This window comes from Schistocerca nitens, chromosome 1, assembly GCF_023898315.1.
Source record: "Schistocerca nitens isolate TAMUIC-IGC-003100 chromosome 1, iqSchNite1.1, whole genome shotgun sequence".
Taxonomy (NCBI): Eukaryota; Metazoa; Arthropoda; class Insecta; order Orthoptera; family Acrididae; genus Schistocerca; species Schistocerca nitens.
Genome location: NC_064614.1, coordinates 768994271 through 769014924, shown reverse-complemented (window position 1 = coordinate 769014924; position 20654 = coordinate 768994271). Strand labels below are relative to the sequence as shown.

Genomic DNA, 20654 nt, shown 5'->3' with positions numbered 1-20654 from the left:
TTATGGCAGTCTTTTCAATGTCCTCCGGAGCCATAGGAATCTGATGAAATGCGTGCTTACAGTCCAAAACAGAGAAGTACTTTGCACCTGCGAGCACATGATTGAAGTCTGCGATGTGTGGGACCTGATATTTATCAATGATGGTGCGGGCATTTAAACGCCTATAGTCTCCGACCATACACCAAGTACCGTCTTTCTTTTGGTCAAACAGGATAGGACTAGCCCAGCAACCGGAAGAAGGTTCAATTATTCCCTTTTGTAACAGATCGTCCAATTGATCTTTTGCAATTTTCATAAATTCCGGCTTGAGGCGGCGTGGACGTTGCGATATGGGCGGCCCATCGGTTAGATGTAACCGATGAACTGTGCCGTTAGTGACTACTGCAATACGTGGTGCGGCACGATAGTCAGATGTCCGTGAAGCGGAGCAGGCAGTGGCGGATGGGCCAAGCTGTGGCGCTGAGGGCACGGAAGTACAGGTGTGCCACCCGCTCGTAGGCTGCGTAAAGGCCGCACACATGTTAACACGGGCGAGGTTGGTACACTGGTTCTTGGTAGCGGGCCATGACGCTACGAGCGCTGTAGGCACGAGTGGGCGTGGCCGGACAGCAGATGGCCGTAGTTCATTGCCACGAGCTTTGCAAGTTAATTGTCCCTTCGGAACGCAAGGAGCATGAGCACTCGGGCATACCCTATCATTACAAAAGGGGGTGCTGACACAGTTTACAGAGTTCACAACATTGTCGTTAACGTGCGCGGGCACGGGAACACCAGATTGGCATGGACTGACTTGTCTGTAGCCGACGAGTCGTCTGCTTGTAGTGCCATGAGGCGTTGTTGTGTGGAGGCCAACTCGTGGTGTATGTCGCGGAGATGCAGCAGCATTTCCATACATTCCATCCACAACTTAGAAGACTTGGCGCACTCCACTAGCCACTTGTTTGTCCAGGATTGCAGCTCCAAGGATAGGTTTACACACTTATTAGCACAGCACACATGTTTGGTGTTAGCCGAACTGTCACTCGGCGAAGCGAAAGGAATATGTTTGTTAAGGGATGGGTAAAACACGGTATTTTGCACAAAATCTAGTGACAACTGATAGTGCTTGAGGAAATCAATTCCGAGAATAGGTTCTTCAATTGTTGACACTAGAAACGTCCACTCCAGCTTGCACTCGGGCGAAAGTTTCACTGTATACAAAGTGGAACCCGAGCACTGTAGGGTAGACAAGTTCACTGCACGAAGTACTGTTTTGTGTGGTTGCACTTTATTGGTTGCTAGGCGAACCGGCAGCAAAGAGACGTCTGCGCCAGTGTCTACCAGAAAACATACACCTGATCATAAATCGCGAACATAGACTCGACCACACTTACTGTTATTGTCCGAAACGGAGTGCAACGTGGGATGGTGCCCGTTGTTTACATCGCAGGAGGTGGCACCGTAGCCTACCTGCTGTTGGAGTTTGGGTAAGAACACGGTGACTGGCATTTGCGAGCTTGCTCCCCGAATCTCGCGTGGAAGAAACAGTAAGGTTGGGCGGGCCTGTGCTCCTGTGGGTAGTTGCTAGGTGACGGAGTATGTACCCCAGAGTCTTCCACAGAGGCTGATGCACTGTCGTTGTGAGGAGTTGAAGGTGCAGGCAGGGCGGCTCGTTTAAAAAACTTGTTATCAGCAGCACCGGACAAGGGCGTGGCGTCAGAAAGTGTCTTAGTGCGGTCACGTCCAGAATGCAGTGCACGGAGCTCACGTTGCCTGGCGGAGTATGCTCTGTCGGCGGCGCGTAAACGTTCATTTACTGGCCTATCTTCATACACAGAGATTGCAGTCTGGACAGGCAAAGGCAGCTTTTCAGTCCAGATTTCTGCGAGCGTGTCATCAGGCATAACTTGCTCATCGACGAGAAGACGGATGCACCGCCACAGCTGGGACGGAGACCTGTCGCCGAGACGCTCTTCGTAGATGAGCTGTCGCACATTTTCTCTCCTGGTTTTAGAGACGCACTCCAGTATCGTTTGTTTCACCACAGCATACTTCCCTGCTAGGGGGGGTGCTTTGACCAGATCATAAATTAAAATGACGCGGTCGTGAAGATGGTTCATGAGGCAGGCGAAGCGTGCGTCGTCGTTCAAAGCACAGACATTGAATGTTTGCTCAACCAGGTTAAATCAGAACTCCGGGTGGGCGGGTTTGAAGTCTGGTAATTTCGGCAGATTCGGCACTGCAGTCACTGCGGAGGTGTGCCTATTACTTCGGACGGAAGTAGAGCATGCAGAAGATTGCGAGTCCGGATTATTGGCATCCCGTAATGCGGGAATCGCGAAATTCACTTGACGCCGGGGGGGGGGGGGGGGCGGCTGAGAAGCGACGGACGCTCGAACGGTGTGAGGATCGTAGTCAAAATGTGCATTCTCATTGACGTGGTAGCTCGGAGAGAAGCCACAAGTGCTTAAGTACGCCGGTGAATGTCCGTTATGCACACAGTATTCACTCGACCGTGAGTGGTGGGGCTGGTTGTAGATGTCGGAGTAATTACTGTCCAGCACAGAATTGTTGACCTGATTAGAAGCAACACAAGGATCCCACACACGTCCACTAGGATGCACACTCGGTGTGATATTTGCTGTTTGGCGAGCATTGAACACCTGTTGACTAGCCGGCGCGGAAAGATACACACGTGGCGGGAACTGATTCGAGTTTGAATTTACTACTGGATTTTCCAAAGTAGCGAAACCTCGCTCGACGTCACAAACTGTATTGAATTGTGTGTTCAACACAGGAGTAGAAATGTTCTGACCAACACTCTGTGGAGAACACGTGGGAAGGTCCAGGCTAACAAAGCCAGAGTCCACGACTGTTGGAAGAAACTGGTGGCACTCAATGAATTCCACTGCATGTTCTGGCTGAAGGATTCCGAAGATTCTTGCGGCATGTCCACTACGACGGCAGTGCTGGAGAGATGTTGGTGGAATCCGGGCGGCGGTGAATGCTGAAAGGCCATTGTCTGGAGCTGAACAAAGGCCCTCGTGATTGCGGAGAAACCCGACACGGTAGGCGCGTAAATAACCTTGAGGCGGTAACTCGGACGCGTATTACACAAAAACGGGGTCACCAGTGAGGGAATATGGTATAGTTGTAGGTAAACAACTAGAATTCTCTCATATACAGATTTATTCACACTTAGCGTCTACACAGATACAAGCCCGGAGGCTAACTGCCGTTAGCGTCCAACATGCTCTCCAAAGCCCTCTCCTCAAATATAGCACACTTACGCACAGAACAAATATCGATTTTTATGGTGCTCTACGCCACACACTCAATCTGTTAGCTACGCACAATACAACTAATATCTGAGATGGAGGGGGTCTTTCTCTGTGTGTGTGTGTGTGTGTGTGTGTGTGTGTGTGTGTGTGTGCTCTTTCTTATTCGAGATGCTATTTCTCTCCAGTCAGTGGTTCTCAATTTCAAATGACATGTAAAGTAACAGGAAAATGTTACCTCTTGTCCAGTAACACTGAAATGGGCTGAGACAAGCCTGCTGGTAATCTCATTGTGGTAATGTCTTCCTTTCAGGGTGCCTTGTGCACTACTGACTTCTATAATGGAAAGTGGTTGCTCCAAGACATAGGAGTAATATTTTGGACTGTTATTTATAAATTTTGTATAGACTGAGGAATAACATAATTATTCAAGATAATGATGCCATCTTACTTAAAGGCTTTCCAATAATCTCAGCAAAAAAGATTTGTGTGTGAAAAACACAGTAGCCACACTTAATCCTGTTGAACACATTTCCTTTAAAATATGACTCCTGTTGCTATTTAGCATAGTTTTATATTTTTTTGTGAATTTTTACTTATTCTTTTGTTTTTGTTTAGTATGAGAAATATTTGGAACAAGTGAAAAGAATTAATGCTCCGAGACCAGGAAGAAAACCTTCCTCTCAGGAGACAAACATAGTTGAAATAATGGCAAAAATGAAATCAAAGGTATGTTTATTTCAGAGTTTGATCTGTTTTTACATAATGTAGATAGTGAGATGATAAATCTGCTCGGAATTTTTGCACAACTTTTCTTGCAAGGAGGTGTGTCTTGCAACTACTGAATTTATTTAGTCCTAATTTCTATGTATCTGATACCAAAAGTTCTTTTTAATTTGTTTATAATATGTCATTGATGAACTGGATAGTAAGCTTTAATGACATAGTGATTGCAGAATTTGAATTCAGAATTGATTCCTCTATCACCCTCTCTATCTAAAGTGGAAGTCATTGTTTGATTTGTAAATGTCAACTACATTAGCATGGTATCATCTAACAATGGAAAATCCAGGATGGAATAACAATAATGTGGAAAGGCTAGCTTGCTTCTCACCACATCGGGGAGGCATTGAGTCCCGGACAGGTAAATGAAAAAGAATTCTATAAATATTCAGCTATTGGCCTAAGCCCTTTATCTGATACAGAAAAAACACACATTCACAAAAGCACAACTCGCACACACATGGCCACTGTTGTCTGCAGGTATTAAAGAGTAAGATTTGGAAAGTTCTTTTCTGTTTCACACTTTCAATGTACTCGTGTGTGTGAGTTGTGTTTGTTGTGTGTGTGTGTGTGTCATCTATTTTTGACAAACGCCTTATCTGTGACAGTCTTTTTGTTGTGCCTATCTGGAACTCAGCATCTCCGCTATATGGTGAGTAGCAACTTTCTTTTTGCTAATGTTGTCAATGTAACTCATCTCCTGAAGAGGATCAAAAGTTAATAGAAAAGAATAAGTGTTACCTGTAAGTCTTTTAAAAGCTGTCACCTATTTGTTCATGTTTTTTTAAAAAAAACCTATTTTAATTACTGACCAGCTGAGATTTTGTTAAGTACTGTCAAAATTTTGTGACATGTACCAGAATATAAACTCTCATTCTTCATAAATGCCGTAACTACAATATCTCATGTGCGTATTTATAGTAGTGCTCTAATCAGAAAGTTTCTATTCTTAAATTATTATCTGAGGATTATGAAGGTATATATGAGTTGGAGACGTGCTTCTGGAAGTAGAAAGAAAAAAAATGTGTTGTTGGGAGGGCATTACAGTTGAGTGTGTAGGGCTACTCTTATTCACAGTCTATATATACACAATCTGGAGGGTAATGTTGGAAGTTCCTTGAGGTTGTTTGCCTACATATAGAGAAGGTGCAACTGTATAAAGTTGCCACAAAATGCAGAAATATCTACAGAAGATTAATGCTTTGTGCAGGATCTGTAGTTATCCTTGCTCTTAATGTAAACAATTATAATGTGTTCTATGCAGACAGATAGAAAGACTCATTATTGTTAGGTTACATGAATGGCTTTCAGTAACTGGAAATTTGAACAGTTAACAAATGTCTAGGAGTATACATCCATAGTGGGACAAAGCTGTAAAACTAAGGGCAGAAAAAGCAGATTCCTGTTTGAGATTTTTCAGAAGATTTTGATTGATTCTTGAACATTGTTCTTCAGTCTGTGACAATTAGCAGATAAGATTAATGGAAGAGAGAGAGAAAGAGAGAGAGAGAGAGAGAGAGAGAGAGAGGGGGGGGGGGGAAAGATCCAAAGAAGAGCATCAAGTGTCATCACAGATGCCTTTAGTAAACATCATGAAAATGCTCACCCAACACTGGTGACAGAAACTACAAGAGGGGCAATCTGTATTCCAGGAGGTTTACTCCTAAAGTTTTGAGACCATATGCTCCATTAACAGCATCATAGATATTTTGGCGTATGGGGAATTTTATCCAGAGTTATTCTATTTGCACATCATTTAGGAATGAACACGAAAGGAGAAAACTATTGTGATACTTGAAGAACCATCTGCCATACACAATAATGTGACCTGAGTAATATAGATGTAAACATCAAAAGAAGTGGGAGTTAAAGGTAAGAAAAAGAAAGTAAGAACACTTCAACATGTTAGTTCATGTAATACCAGCCTCGTCAAGGATGTGCCTAGCATTGTAAGAAAGTGAAATATATGTTACTATGAATGAAAAAAACTCTATGAGAGTAAGATCTGTCTCCTGGAAAACAAGACTGTTTGACATTGATATAAGAGGAGGAGGAATTAGTGTTTAATGTCCCGTTGACAAGAAGGTCATTAGAGATGGAGTACAAGCTTGGATTAGGGAAGGATGGGGAGGGAAATTGGCCATGCCCTTTCAAAGGAACCATCCTGGCATTTGCCTGAAACAGTTTAGGGAAATCATGGATAACCCAAATCAGGATGACGGGATGCGGGTTTGAAATGTTGTCCTCCTGAATGCGAGTCCAGTGTGCTAATCACTGTGCCACCTCACTTGGTATTGATATAAGAATTCCATGGTATTTTTATTAGTGTTGGAAACCATAACCACTAATAATGATATTATGGAAGTATTAACTGTTAATGATACACTGGAGGAAGGTGAAATAAATTTGGTGCAGTTCCAAATCAGGGCTTTATGATTTTAAAAATATTTGCAGCCCATACTTTCACAGGTAGTGGTGATGTTGTCTAGGAGCAGAAGGTTATTGACCCACATCATGTCAATGATTGTCACGGAGTACCTCTTGGAGCTGGTTGCAGATGGTGATAGACACTGCATGAGCAGAACAAGTGATAATTATGGTTGCTCATTCCATCCGTGTTATGACAGGACACAATACTTTCTCACCTAGGCCAAGGAAACGGCATGGGTTCAGGCTCAGACATTTGGTAATCCAGGTCACCATTGCAACAGCCTGATCCCTGCACTTTGCTTTGTTGCTTATGTCCCAGACCCCAGAAGCTGCAGGCAATTTGTGGCAACTAAACTTGATTAAGTGCCATGGCAAAGACTTCCGTCATGTCAGCATAGCCTTTCTAAAGCTTCTTACCTCAGAACACAGTGACAGCTTTCTGTTCACTTGGTCATAGATTTGAGCCCCCAACTCAATAGATAGTGGTGCAACATGCCTCCCCTCTTTGGAAGATTGGGTGTACTGGATCACAAACCGATATTATTTCTGGAAATTACTTACAACAAAACTTACATTTTTACACTGGGAACCAGACTAGCACGTGTAGTCAAGCATGGTCGGTGCAACCCATCACTGCACAACATATCAGAATAATTGTATGGCCTTCTCATGAGGGTAAGTAATGACTTCTAATGTAGCTGCCAGCTCTTTTGCACCTTACTTAGGCTGACAAGAAGTTGCTTTAGTGGCAGCAGTGTAGAGCTTAACTGCCCATGCACCATATGGTGAATGGCCTTCTGTACTTCTGCCAACTTGACTCTTGACTTGGGTATCTCCTACATTTTTGGTTAATGTTTGTGAAAGTCTCGCTACAGCGAACCTAATGTTAAGCAGGTCTAACCAGGTCTGTGTTGTGCCTAAATCCTGATTCACCTTTTTGGTGGCCATTTTCACATAACCAGCTGGGACCATTGTTAAGCCTCTTAGCATCCTGGTATAGTTGATTACTGCTTACTCTAGCTTCCTTAGTAGCGTTATATGCCATTCTGTTGGAGCCTTAGTATCTTTTGCCTCTCTCCTTCCAATTGTTACACTACCTATGTATGTGTGATCAGTGTTTGCAGTGCTAAATATCATCTTCAATAATCTGCTTCCTACTATGATGCATCCCATGGGCCAATACTTTCCTCAATGATGCCGTGATGTAATTGGCATTAATGAATTTTTCCTCTACTAGCTGTAGGTGATGGGGTACCCTGTATAGTTTAAGGTACATAGGTGATTGACTCCCAGTTGGGATCCTATATTGTGTCACCTGCGTTGCTGCTTATGTGCTATGTGGATTTAACAAGTCCTGAAATTTGATCAGTAATTTCTCCAGTGCTGCTGTTTCTGATCCTTATAAATGCTCTACACTTACATGTAATACACACTGTTGGTTTGCTTGTGGCTAGGGTCTGAACTTGTACTATCTAGATCATTTTCATATAGAATATTTATATTGGTGACCAACAATCCCTTAAATTAATTTACGTCTTTGGCCCCAAAATTATCAACACAGATGGGCACTACTTGCTCACCATCTATTTCCCATATATGTGGAATACTCCTGCACATGAAACATTGTGCTTTATATAGCTTATCAATTCCTCTCAATGGTTCTACCACACATAATACATTTACTTGTAGTTCTGTTCGCACAGTCACCCAACGCTGTTTCCTTGTTTCTTGTGGTACTTTATCAAGTAAATCGATTCTTACTGATTTTTCGCACAAATTGATCCTTAATGATCTTGCACACAGTTTATTGGTTTGTCTTATATGAGAGATGAACCATGTGGCAGCACATCAAGGACAACAGTTTCTCCCAGCTGGAGCAATGTTCCCTTCAGTTGTACCATGCATTGTACGTCAGTTGTAGCATGATGGTTATACATGAAATCTAGCTCTAGGATCATGCAGTACCCTCCACTTAAAGGGCAATCCTTCTAAATCTGAGCTACTTCAATGGATCATAATGTCCCCCCCCCCCCCCCTCCCAAAAGCTGTAGAAATGAGAAAGTTATTTTAATGATCTCAGTTGTCTTGGGAGAATCAGAAGTACTGTTCATTGTTTGCAAGTTGATCATTGTTTCTGCTCATGAGGTATTCAGTGTGTGCAATTTTCCATCAAAGTCAACAATTTTATCAATTGTAAGGAAGCTGGACACAGCTGGTGTATTAAACAGTGACAGTGGTAAACGTAGACAGTCACTGAGTGCAGAGGTTATTGATAACGTCCGAAGACACTTGGGAAACTCTCCAAGAAAATGGTTGTGTCGATTGAGCCAGGAGACAGGCATTTCGTATGACACATTTCAAAAAGCTGTGAAGTAATTGGCACTGTGATCATACAGAGTGCACATGAGGCAAGCATTGCAAGAAAGAGATCACGAGAAAAGAATGCGTTACTGTTGGTGGTTTCAGAAGTATTTCATTCAGTGTCCAGACATTCTCTCCGTAACGTGGTTTAGAGATGATGTGTGGTTCTATTTGTCAGGTTACATTCACACATAAAACAGCAGATACTGGGCTGGTGTAAATCCCCAAATCATCCACAAAAAACCACTGCAAGTTGAAAAAGTTGGAGTGTGTGTTGTTGTCAGCTTCCAGAACTGTTGGCTCCATTTTCTTTGATATGACTGTAGTCAGTACATACTATATGGTCAACTTTGATACATCTATGGAGCAGCTGAATAACACTGAACTTAGAGAAGATTATTTCCAACAAGGTGGAACGATGTGTCACACATCTAACACTTCCATGCTACTTGAAACCAGTTTCTTTGGTGACCGAACAATCTCAAAACATTTGTGGTCCCCCCTGATCATCTGACCTATCCCCTCTAACCCCCCCCCCCCCTCCTGATTTTAAAAGCAGAATGTACAAGAGCAGACCGCAGACAACTGCAGAACTCCATGAGGCCTTTACACTTGAAATAAGTAACAATGAGAAGGATACAGTCACACAATGTCGCGGAATATGGTGAAATGAGTACAGTTCTGCATTGATGCTGGTGGAGGGCACTTCCAGCATTTGCTGTGAGGACTTTGTATGTACTTCTTTGTCATGAGATCCAGACTTGCCACAAGCACATCAGTACCAACGTCTAATAAAAATTTATGTTCCCCACCATCTACTATACCAAGCAAGCAACGTTCCACCTCTACATATATTTTTGTAACATTGCCCCTCAGCAGACTTGGAGATCTTGTTGCTGTTTATCTGTTAATTATTTACTGTCTGTTCTTTCCATTATGTTCTTTACCTCTGTAGTGTCACTCTTGATGTCCCACTTTCCCTCATTTTTTACATTGTGGTTGACGTCCCTCCCTTCATGTGTGATTCTTCCATCCACAATGATAGCCCTTCATGTCAGCAGAAAAGACTTTCTTTTATCACTGACTGCCATTACTCTTATCTATCTCCTCCAGTGCTGTAGGTATGCCTATAGTGTCAGCCGTGTCTTTTGGAAATTTTGTGTGTACCCTTCTTGGCACATTGTGTGAGTGTCCCCTTTAGTAATGCATCCAACACCCTTTGATCCACTTCCTGTAGAATGATCCTATTTATTTCAGCATTATCTGTCAATTGAAAGATATCTGCACCAATATTCCATATCCTATCTACAAAATTCTCAACAGGTTTATTTTGCACCCGTGACACTTTATTTGCTTCTTATAGTATCTGCAGCTATTTAGACTCCTATATTGCTGTGCCAGACCTTTCTTGAGTTCATCAACTGACTAAACATTCCTTTGGTCCTCATGGGACATAACATAACTTTTCACATCTTCTGTGAAGTGCAACTTGATCATCTGCAACATCTGTTCATCTTTTCAAAATCCAAGCCTTGCAGCTGTTAGCAAGTTATCTATAAATACTAGTGTATCCTTCCTTAACTTGCCGTAAAAAGAAGTAACTAGGCTTGTAACACTAGTTGAATGTAAGGTGGGAATGGTCAAATTGGACAAGGTTCTGTCCTCTCTTAGAGCAGCCAACTTATTATGTACTTCTGTATTATCTGCTCTCAATTGAGATATCTGATCCAGAAAAGATTTTACTACCTCCTGAGTGGTAACCCTGTGTTTTTGATCCAATCGTTATCAAGTCTTTATCCATTACTCAAAAAACAAAATGGGAACATCGGAAGTACAGTTAACTGTAATACTACTGTAACATTACACAGTCCTTGCACCTAATCGTGAGCCATGCATATTCCCAACACTGTCTAGCATAGAGCCTTTATCTAGAGCATGTCAGGCTTGGATGTGTGTTAATCCACGTCACCAATGTGACAACCTGACCCCTGCATTTTGCTGTTCTAACTATATTCTAGACCCCGAAAGCTGCAGGCAGTGGGGCTATTATGACGAGACTTGCTCAAGTGCCAGCAGAGCCTTCCATCATGTCAGGACAACCTCTTTACAGCTTTTTGCATCAGTATTCAGTGACAGCTTTCTGTTTACTTGGCCACAGATCACAGCCATCAAGATGAAAGGCAGTGGTGTAACAGCTAGAAGAAGAGAGGAGAAGCTTGGAGATTAGTGCAATTTTCTGATATTTTAACTATGCCTGTGTACCACCATTATTTGTGTGCAGAAGAATGCTTGCCTGTCTTCAATTTTTCATTATTATTTCCACACTGGAAATAACAGAAAATGCAGCCTTCTTAGTGAAGCATAATTTGGTTTCAGTACTATCAGACATACAAGCATACTTAAGGGAGTAGCAAAATTAGTTATTTCAGCTACTTATCTAGGATGATTTTGTAATTAGTACATTAATAGACCTGTCCAAGACCATTAACACAGTTCTTCATGACACAAAATTGAAGCATAGGGGAAAGAGGAGAATACAAATTCAATTATATCTGTAAAATATACTACAGTGGCCAAAAATGTAATGAAGGGAGCAAGTGAATGAAAACAAGTGATCCAGTTTGCTGAGGAACAACTGGTTCTTGTAGTTGTAGCTTTAGGTGTCTGTTGAATTATTCATTCATTCTTTTGAGTGATACTAGTTTGTGAGAACAACCAACTGAATACATTCAGTTCAGTCAGTTGTAGTTTTACATTTGGCACGATTATTATTCATTCATTCATTTCTTTCAAGTGAAACCAGTTTGTGGGAGCAATGAAATGAAAACAGTTGACACAGTGCATTGTAGTTTTGCGTATTGACTGAATTACTCTTTTTTGGTTTTTCAAATGAAACTAGTCAAAAGTTTTTCTGCAAGTTGCACCATATGTTCTTTCTTTCAGCTAAAACCACTCTTTAGTGTTAGTTGATGGAGATAATTATCTATTCATTCTTTTGAGGGAAGGCAGTCTATCATACTTTCATTGTTATCCCAACTGTCATCTCAGGGGGTATGTCAAAGTTAAAATAAGGATTATTTATATTAATTTACTTATGTACTCAATAGACTAATTAATATTTTCATAATTTGAAATAGGCTAGTATGCTGTTGTGGATTAAGTTGTTCCAGGTGTAATTAATACATAACTAATCAAGTACATGTACATGTATTGTTGGCACTACAAAACTTGACATAAAAATTGCCTTAGAAAAACATGAAGAAGAAGGAAAATGCCACATTTTGGTGGCTGTTTGCATTCTGTTTTACTAGAAAAGTGTGATAATGTCTAGTAATTAAAAAAAAACATTTGAATATAGCCCTTAAACATGTATTCAGCTATATATTTTTGTGCAAGTTAAAAATATATTGTGCAGAAAATTATGTTATCAGCTACATACATAAAAATCAAGCCCATTCACACAGAACTATTTACATTTCACAGCTTTTGAAAAGTAGTTTTAATCACATTCACACATGGGTACTTCAATCTAACATTTAGTGTATCTTTAGCCATCATTGTAAACAACTGTAACCACATTCACACCCTCTGGACAACTGGAGTCACCTGACCCTCTGTGCATTCGGTTCTCAATGAAAACATCTGATCACATTGGTCTGTAAAATCATTATTGTTAACTGCAATCTATATCGTCAGTCATCACTTTTACTGTCATTCTGGTATTTGCTTTTTATTGGTTGCCAGTAAGTAGCTTTTAGACCCAATTTTTCCATGTTTATTAATAGGGATTTAATCAATAGTGAACACTGTGTATGCATCAAAATGTCAAAACCTCAGTGTTGAGGGAATGAAAGAAATCAAACAACTGGATAAAAAGTGGTGCTCAAGATAAATTCAGTGTGGTATACAATGTCTGCAAGAATGATTCATACTCTAAAACTATATTAATTAAAGAAATTCAAAGAAAGTTAACGAATGATGATAACTATTTCTCTTAAAAATGAAAAAAAAAGCCCAGAAATGACAGTACATACTTTAAAAGCAAGTGATTAAGCCATCAAACAAATTAAAAAATGGTTTTTATATCCTTTCTGTTCATGTCGTCTCAGTAAGTACCAAAAGAAAATGATTAGTGATGGTTGCAAACCAGCAGGAACAGACTCAGAGCTTCAATAAATTTAAATCACAAATTAATTGTTCATTTATTTAAACTTATGATTGAATATAATAGAGGGAAACATTCCACGTGGGAATGTCTGCTTGTGTCCGTGTATGTGCGGATGGATATGTGTGTGTGTGTGCGAGTGTATACCTGTCCTTTTTTCCCCCTAAGGTAAGTCTTTCCGCTCCTGGGATTGGAATGACTCCTTACCCTCTCCCTTAAAACCCACATCCTTTCGTCTTTCCCTCTCCTTCCCTCTTTCCTGATGAGGCAACAGTTTGTTGCGAAAGCTTGAATTTTGTGTGTATGTTAGTGTTTGTTTGTGTGTCTATCGACCTGCCAGCGCTTTCGTTCGGTAAGTCAAATCATCTGTGTTTTTAGATTTATTTAAACTTAAATTTATAATTTACAATCACGTCAGTTATTAACCTATGAAAATCAAGCAAAAATCCATATTTAGAGAATCTTTTAAGAAAGCCAAACTTAGAGGCAGTTAGGGAAGTTCTCCTAATTTAAATCAGTGCTCATATCTGGTTTTACAGGTGGGTGTCACTCCAGCTTATTCAAGTATGGCAGGAAATACACTCTGTATCAATAACTAATTACAAAGGTAGTTAGACGTAATTCTATCAAGCAAGCACAAGATTGTGATATTCTGTTAGAAACACCATCATAGCCAGCAGAATACCTACATTTTAGGAACTTGATCAATTTTGTAATCCTCCTAGGAGCTTTATTTTGCAACTAATGTGTGTTGATGGCATTTGTAGTGTCTGCACAAATCAATCTAATGTATCTGTGTCTGACTGTTTTCAAGTGGGTGCAGTTTTTGCTGCTGTTGTGAAGAAGTACTCAATGAATTTAGTGACAAAAGATTTGAAAGTGTCACCATCTCTACCAGAGGTATTTTCTGGGGACTGAATTTTATTTGGTTTGTCCCTCCTCCCATTTTATAAAATGTTTTGTATATATTGTCATAAAAATGCAGCATCCTCAAGGACTAGATTGTTTAGGTGACAAGTGAGGTGACAGATAGTTCATCATTATAGACTTGTATGACAACAAATTCAGACCAAATGAAAAGGGTCATAGTAAAAGTGCCCAAATAGTTGCATTAATACATGGTGTACCTCCCATTGGTGGCTACACAGGTGTGTATTCTTGTACACAAATGGTCATAAAGTTTCCAGATGGCATCCTCTGATAGATTGCCCCAAGTACCTTGAGCATTTTGTTGCAATTCAGCAAAGGTTCTTCGGGGCCTCGGGCAATGATTAGGCTTCTGCTTTATCATGTCCTAAATGTGTTCAGTTGGAGAGGAATCTGGTCATCTTGCTGAGCAGTGCAATTGTTGTACACCACGAAGAGCTTGTTGCATCACAGCAGCCATATGTGCGCATGCAATGTCATGCATAAAAAGCACATCACCTTCCTGTCAAAGAAATGGCAATAGCACCAGCATGGCAGCCTGTTCAATGTAACGAGCACTGGATACTTTACCTTGCAGAAACACCAGATGTGACTGGTGAGTTGTAACTGATGCCTCCACCATGTTATGAAGCCTGGGAGGGAACATGTGTGTCATTTGTGATTGTACTCTGGAGTATGCAACTCACCAGGTCTACACCATACATGTCTACATTCATCACTCACATACAGACAGAACTTACTCTCATCACTGAAGATAATAGAGCACCAGTCCACTCTCTGGTCAGCTCTTTTATGAAACAAGGGTAACTATGCTCAGTGGTGTTGTATAAGAGATAGCCTGGCCAGAGGTACCACATGATCATAATTCTGCTTCAGACAGACTGTTCTCAGTGGTCTCTGATGACATAGCAAGTGCAACAGGTGCTCAGATTTCATCCTGTGTAGACATCCAGAACCTGGTCTACAGGTCTAGAGACGTTCCCCTGGCTACTGTTGAAAGTGGTGACACACAATTGACACATTGTGCCCAACATGTGCAGAAATCCATTGATATATCCACCTTGCTTCCCGCAGGCCCATAACATGACCTGTTCAAATGGCTGAAGCTGTTCAGTGGGAGTACGTACTTGTGAGTGGGGCATGGCTGTACATTAGAGTGAATGTTGCATACTCTGTTCACCTCTAAACACAGCACAGTTACTGTCTGTAAAGTAAAAACAGAGTGAGCACCGTCTGATTGCTGATGACCATGAAAAATGGAACACTAAAACTACAGCCATTTACTATGCATGTATTCTGCGCTGATGCCACTGAATGCAGTCTAGAGGGTGTTGCACATTTTATTTATGGCACTGTAGCTTTTACCTTATTTTTGACCATAATACAACACTTCTTAAAATTGTAATTCATTTGAGGGAGCATGCTTCAGCTATTATGATTTTTATTATATGTTCTATAGTTCACAGATTAGTAAAATTGCAAGGGGAGTTAATGATTGGGCCAGTACTACCTTCAGAGGGTGAGATTGCAAGTTCTTGCCAAAAGAAACATTGAAAACACTTTAGGCTGGTTATGGCTGGAAAAGAGGGGCAGGTTATCAGATTCCAGGTAGAAGTGAACTCACTTGTATTGAGGACTGAAGAGACAAAGATGAAGGCTAAGTCCTTAGAGAGAGTAGGAAATACTGGAAGGAAACAATGCATATCTACAGGAAAGAATTCTGAATTAAGCTGTCAGTCATCATTACACTAGGGACTAATTGCATGTGATATCTCACAGCATTCCGTCTTGGGGTACTTACTTTTTCTTGCATGTATTAAGGTCCTTACATCAGTAACATCACTAGATGTTAATCTTTTTTGCAGATGATACAAACAATAAAACTATAGCAACAAAAACAATCAATTTTTGACAATATAATTGTAATTGCATAGATAAAAAAATCTACTCACCAAGTGACAGCAGAACATGCACATAAAAGAAGGTTACAAGGAACCTCTAGCTCCAAAAACTTGCATAATTATAACCTTCTTTTATGTCCGCACTCTACTGCTGCTGGTGAGTAGATTTTTTAAACAGTAAACTATTATCAAATGAAATGTAGTTTTAGAGAGATCAGTCAATGAAAATTCATGTCATTTAATAAATGGTTCCTAGCCAATTCTTTGTCCCTAAACTTTGAAAAGAGACACAATATGCAGTTCAGAGCATGTAAGAGGATTCACCCTCATATGTCAAAAATATGATGACAAGCAGATAGAGGAGGCTGACAATGTAAATTAATGGAATTAAAACTTGATTATAAATTCAGTTGGGAGGAGCAGACCACAGAACTGCTGAAATGCTTAAACTTTTTTTTTTTGTTATTAGACTTTGCTGATACAATAATAAAAAAGCCAAAAAACTTCACTTACTTCCATTCCTTAATTTCATATTGCATCATTTTTGTTGGAGCTTATAAGAGCTATAAAATTTACCATATCTGTAATGTCAATTATTTGTTGTGTAAACTCTGGAATATCTTGCAGAAGCCTGTTCAAGGAATTAGTAATACAAACAAATGCTTCATAAAATTTGTCACTCTTGCTCAGATCAACAGCTTAGTCCATGGGCTCAATATTAGAACTAAGAATAATGTGCTTCAAGATTAAAAGTCACTTTGGTTGTCAAAGGTGTCAGTTATTCAGGAATGCATTTTCACGGTTTTGCTGCTAAAAGGAGCCTAAAGGATTTCTTGGTGGCCAAATTCCTGTACTCCACTGACAAATTTACTAGTAGATCCTGTTGATGTGTAAACTATAGTATTTAACTGGGAAAATCAAGATATCTCCCTTGGCTAATGCAGCTGGCTGCAGAAGCGGGTCAAGCTAACTGAAAAAGTTATGCAACACTGCATGCCAGTATGGCGAGAACTGCTGTCCGGGCTCCGAGACAGTTATTGCATGTTGTCGCCAAGTCAGGTGATCAGAACGCCAAAGTAGTGACACAGCAGAAAGATGGAGTGAGCACTGGTCAGGTGGCCTGATTAACCTCATGCTCAGGCTGTGGTTCTACGGTTCCTTAAATGGAAGAAGCTGGTGCTATAACAGAACAAGCATGAGCCAGGCCCATATAAATATTTCTAATTTTCAGTTAGTATTTCAGTCTGCCATTATCCAGCTATGAGGAGGGATCTATAACACTCCACAGTCTTTGCATCTATTAATGTACAAGTTACACGGATCTAAACATCTCCCACTGACCGAGATGCTACTAGCTGCACTGCTGTGCTCATGCAAAGTTGAATTTGTGGACTTGGTGCTCTGTATCAAAAGGGCATCTTGGTGGCCTCTACTTCATGTCTGGTGGCTTGCAGTCACTCAGCTGTTCCACTTCTGCAGGCAAACTACCTGTTGCTTGCACTGTTACTGTGGGCAGACAACACTGCTGGTGGTAGCTTCTTCTGTACGCATCTTGCTCACCTAGGCCACCTACTTCTGAGGCTGCTAGGGGCAAATGGACGGTATGGGTGATGCAGTGTGCTGACTCTGTGAAGTCAGTGGTCTTGGGGTGTTACTGGTACTTTACTTTTATTTATTTTGCGTATGGCATTTAACTACATTTCAGTACTGGATAACGTTATTCTACATTACATATATTCACAGACAAACATCTAGTCCTCATATATATTCAGTCGATTTTTGGGATGCCATGAGGAATTCTTCAAAGTTCTTACTGAATGCTCTGGCACTGCATTCTTCTCTGATGTGTTGGATGGTCTGCTTAGGCACACCACAGTCACATGCTGGTACAGACAGTGGTCCCCATTTGAAGAGTGAATCGGTACATCTTCCGTGCCCGGTTCTTAGTTGGTTCAGAGTTGACAAGATCTTGCGGGGATGATCAAACCAAGGAACTGCCTCAGTAATACAAGGTATTAGGTGACAATTTGTTGGGGCATTTTGGAGCCATTATCTTCTCCAAGAGTTGATGTCGGCCCCAGTGAGGCTGTCGAGAGAGAGGGGAGGATGTCTTGAATGAAGCTTCTTGATTCTCGCATCAGGTACAGTGATGTGTACTGGTAGTTCAGGGTTTGCTTCAATCTTATTGTATTCCCTGACCAAGGCTGCTTCTCTTCACGTTTTTGGGAGTGGCATACGGCTCAGGACAGGTAGCCATATGTTAGGTGTAGACCTAACGGTTCCTGAAATAATGCACATGGTGTTGTTGAGTTCAACTTCGGTTTTGTTCACATGGCTACTGTTTAGCCATACTGGTGCACAGTACTTCACCACAGAGTATACTAGGCTCAGTGCAGATGTCCTCAGGGATGTTGCTGTTGATCCCCAGGTGATTCTGCAGAGTTTATGGATGAGGTTGTTTCTTGTTCTCACATTGGCAGCTGTTTTTGTAAGGGTAATTTAAATGAGAAGATTCTGTCTAACGTGACCCCCTGGTACCTTGGCTCCTTGTTGTGGCTGAGACGTCTGTCATCAAAGTATACTTACAGGGCTCTGTTGGCTTCTCTGTTATTGAGATGGAAGCAAGTTACTTCTGTCTTTGTGGCATTAGGCCTAAGCCTCCATTTATGGAAGTATGCTGCCAGGACAGACAGATTGGATGTCAGAGTTTCTTAACTGTATCAAAATCGGAGCTGCTTGTTGCAATGGCCCAGTCATTAGCGTAGCCAAATTTCTTACAAGCTGTTTCTGGCATGTCAGCAATGTATAGGCTGAAAAGCAGTGGGGCTAATACTGAGCCTTGAGGTAAGCCATTTTGAAGGAATTTCTGGCTACTGACTTTGTTTCCTATGATGACCTGGAATCCTCTGTTACCAATCATGTTACGAAGGAGCTTTGTCACTTTTTGACAGGGGTTATTTTCACCAGTTTATAAAGTAGGCCTTTTCTCCAGATGGTATCATAGGCTGCTGCCAAGTCAATGAGGGGCACAGATGCTTTTAGTTTATTTTGGAATCCCACTTCAATAGGTGTTGTAAGGGCCAGGACTTGGTCTGCACAACTTTGGTTTGGATGAAAGCAGTATGATTGGAGCACATCTGCTGGCCATACGGGTCCTGGTCGTTTGTAAATGTTACTTATGACCAGTTCATCTATTTTGATTATCACAGAGTGGATATTGCCATTTGTGGAGATGGATAGCAGGTGAGCATTCTCTATTTTATTTTTGTTGTATGTGGCTACTCCATAGGCATGGTGGTATGTTGCGCCAATGATGTCATATCCTGGTATTTTTCCTCTGGAATGTAGTTGATCTTCGTTATCTGTGTGGGTTTCCTGTAGGGAAACCATGTCAGTGTTGTGCATAATCAATAACTTTTGAAGAATTTGGCATTTGGTTTTACTAATGCCCTCAATATTCAGTTGGCATATTTTAATACTTGTTCCAAGTTTCCTAGATGTTTGGCCCTGAGAAGGGCTTTTGATGTGATTATGAGTCATTTACTCTCGATTATGTACTTCTCAAATAGCCAGGAAATCTAGAAAGATTGTCTGGCTGCCAGTTTTGTTGCCTTCTTAGCACCACCCACAGGTCACGTGTGGGGCAAATTTCAGGGTTACACCCATGGACATGAAGCAACTGGTACTGAATCACTGTTTCTCTTGGATGTCACCTGCCTGTAGCTGTGAGCCATGTGCTGGCCAGCATGTGAGCATGTACTACGAACACCCTGCAAGTACTTGCTGTCTTTTGGAGAGATGTCACAACTACTGATGTATACTGAGTGATAATTGTGTAGTTGGTCAGTGCTGTTTTTCTGGCAGCTCACTGGGTGTCTTATCACACACTCACTGCTCACCCTCACCCTGGGTTGTGGTTCATGGTCATCCTGAGCTCAATCTGCCATCATAACCACCACTACCACCCATCACAACAGCCAGGCAACCTGCCATTACAATACAATTAATAATATCAAATGTCATGAGTGTGGACATAAGATTTGACTTGTACTTCCTTATTGTAGTAATGTGATCAATATAAATAAGTGATGCATACTGCATTCTGTTCATGTTGCATGGCTGCATTATCTCAAGAATTATATCTTATCTACCTCTGTATGTATACATATGGTATGGAACATTCTAGCCAAATGTAAATAATTTTGGTGTAAAGGTAACAACTCACCAAATATTAGAGGTGCTGAGTCGTTGACAGGCACACAAACAAGACTGAAAACTTTGATAGCTTGTGGATGAACCCTTTCTCAATCCAGAGTACACATACACACAAAAAGTCAAATGCCCACCCATCCACACACACACACACACACACACACACACACACACACACACACACACACAGAGCTAAAATGTTCTATCACACTGCAGCTGTACAGGTGCGTGTGTGTGTGTGTGTGTGTGTGTGTGCACGCGCACACATGCTTGAGACACACACACACACACACACAGAGCTAAAATGTTCTATCACACTGCAGCTGTACAGGTGTGTGTGTGTGTGTGTGTGTGTGCACGCGCACACATGCTTGAGAAAGTATTTGTCCACAAAAGCTAGTGGAGTTTCCAGTCTTGTTTGTCTGTCTACCAGTGACTCAATGCCTTTATTATTGGGAAAGTTGTTACTGCCAAATTATTTGCGTTCAATGTATGCATTTGATGGTGGTGATAACTTTCTTACTTCCCTATGAATGAAAATATATTTCAGAGTTCCATGAGGACCATTTCAAGCTGGATCTGTGGAAATAATATTAGCATGTTTTTTTCTGAATATGT

The 20654-nt window shown here is 41.1% G+C and overlaps 1 protein-coding gene across 1 annotated transcript in view; it reads left to right on the top strand.

Annotated features, from left to right (window-relative positions):
- The window catches only part of LOC126202244 (uncharacterized), a 272489-nt gene that overhangs the window by 161107 nt on the left and 90728 nt on the right, over window positions 1–20654 (top strand). The window contains exon 10 of the mRNA XM_049936853.1: window positions 3876–3986. Coding sequence (XP_049792810.1) covers window positions 3876–3986 — 111 coding nt within the window. The remainder of the gene's footprint in view (window positions 1–3875; window positions 3987–20654) is intronic.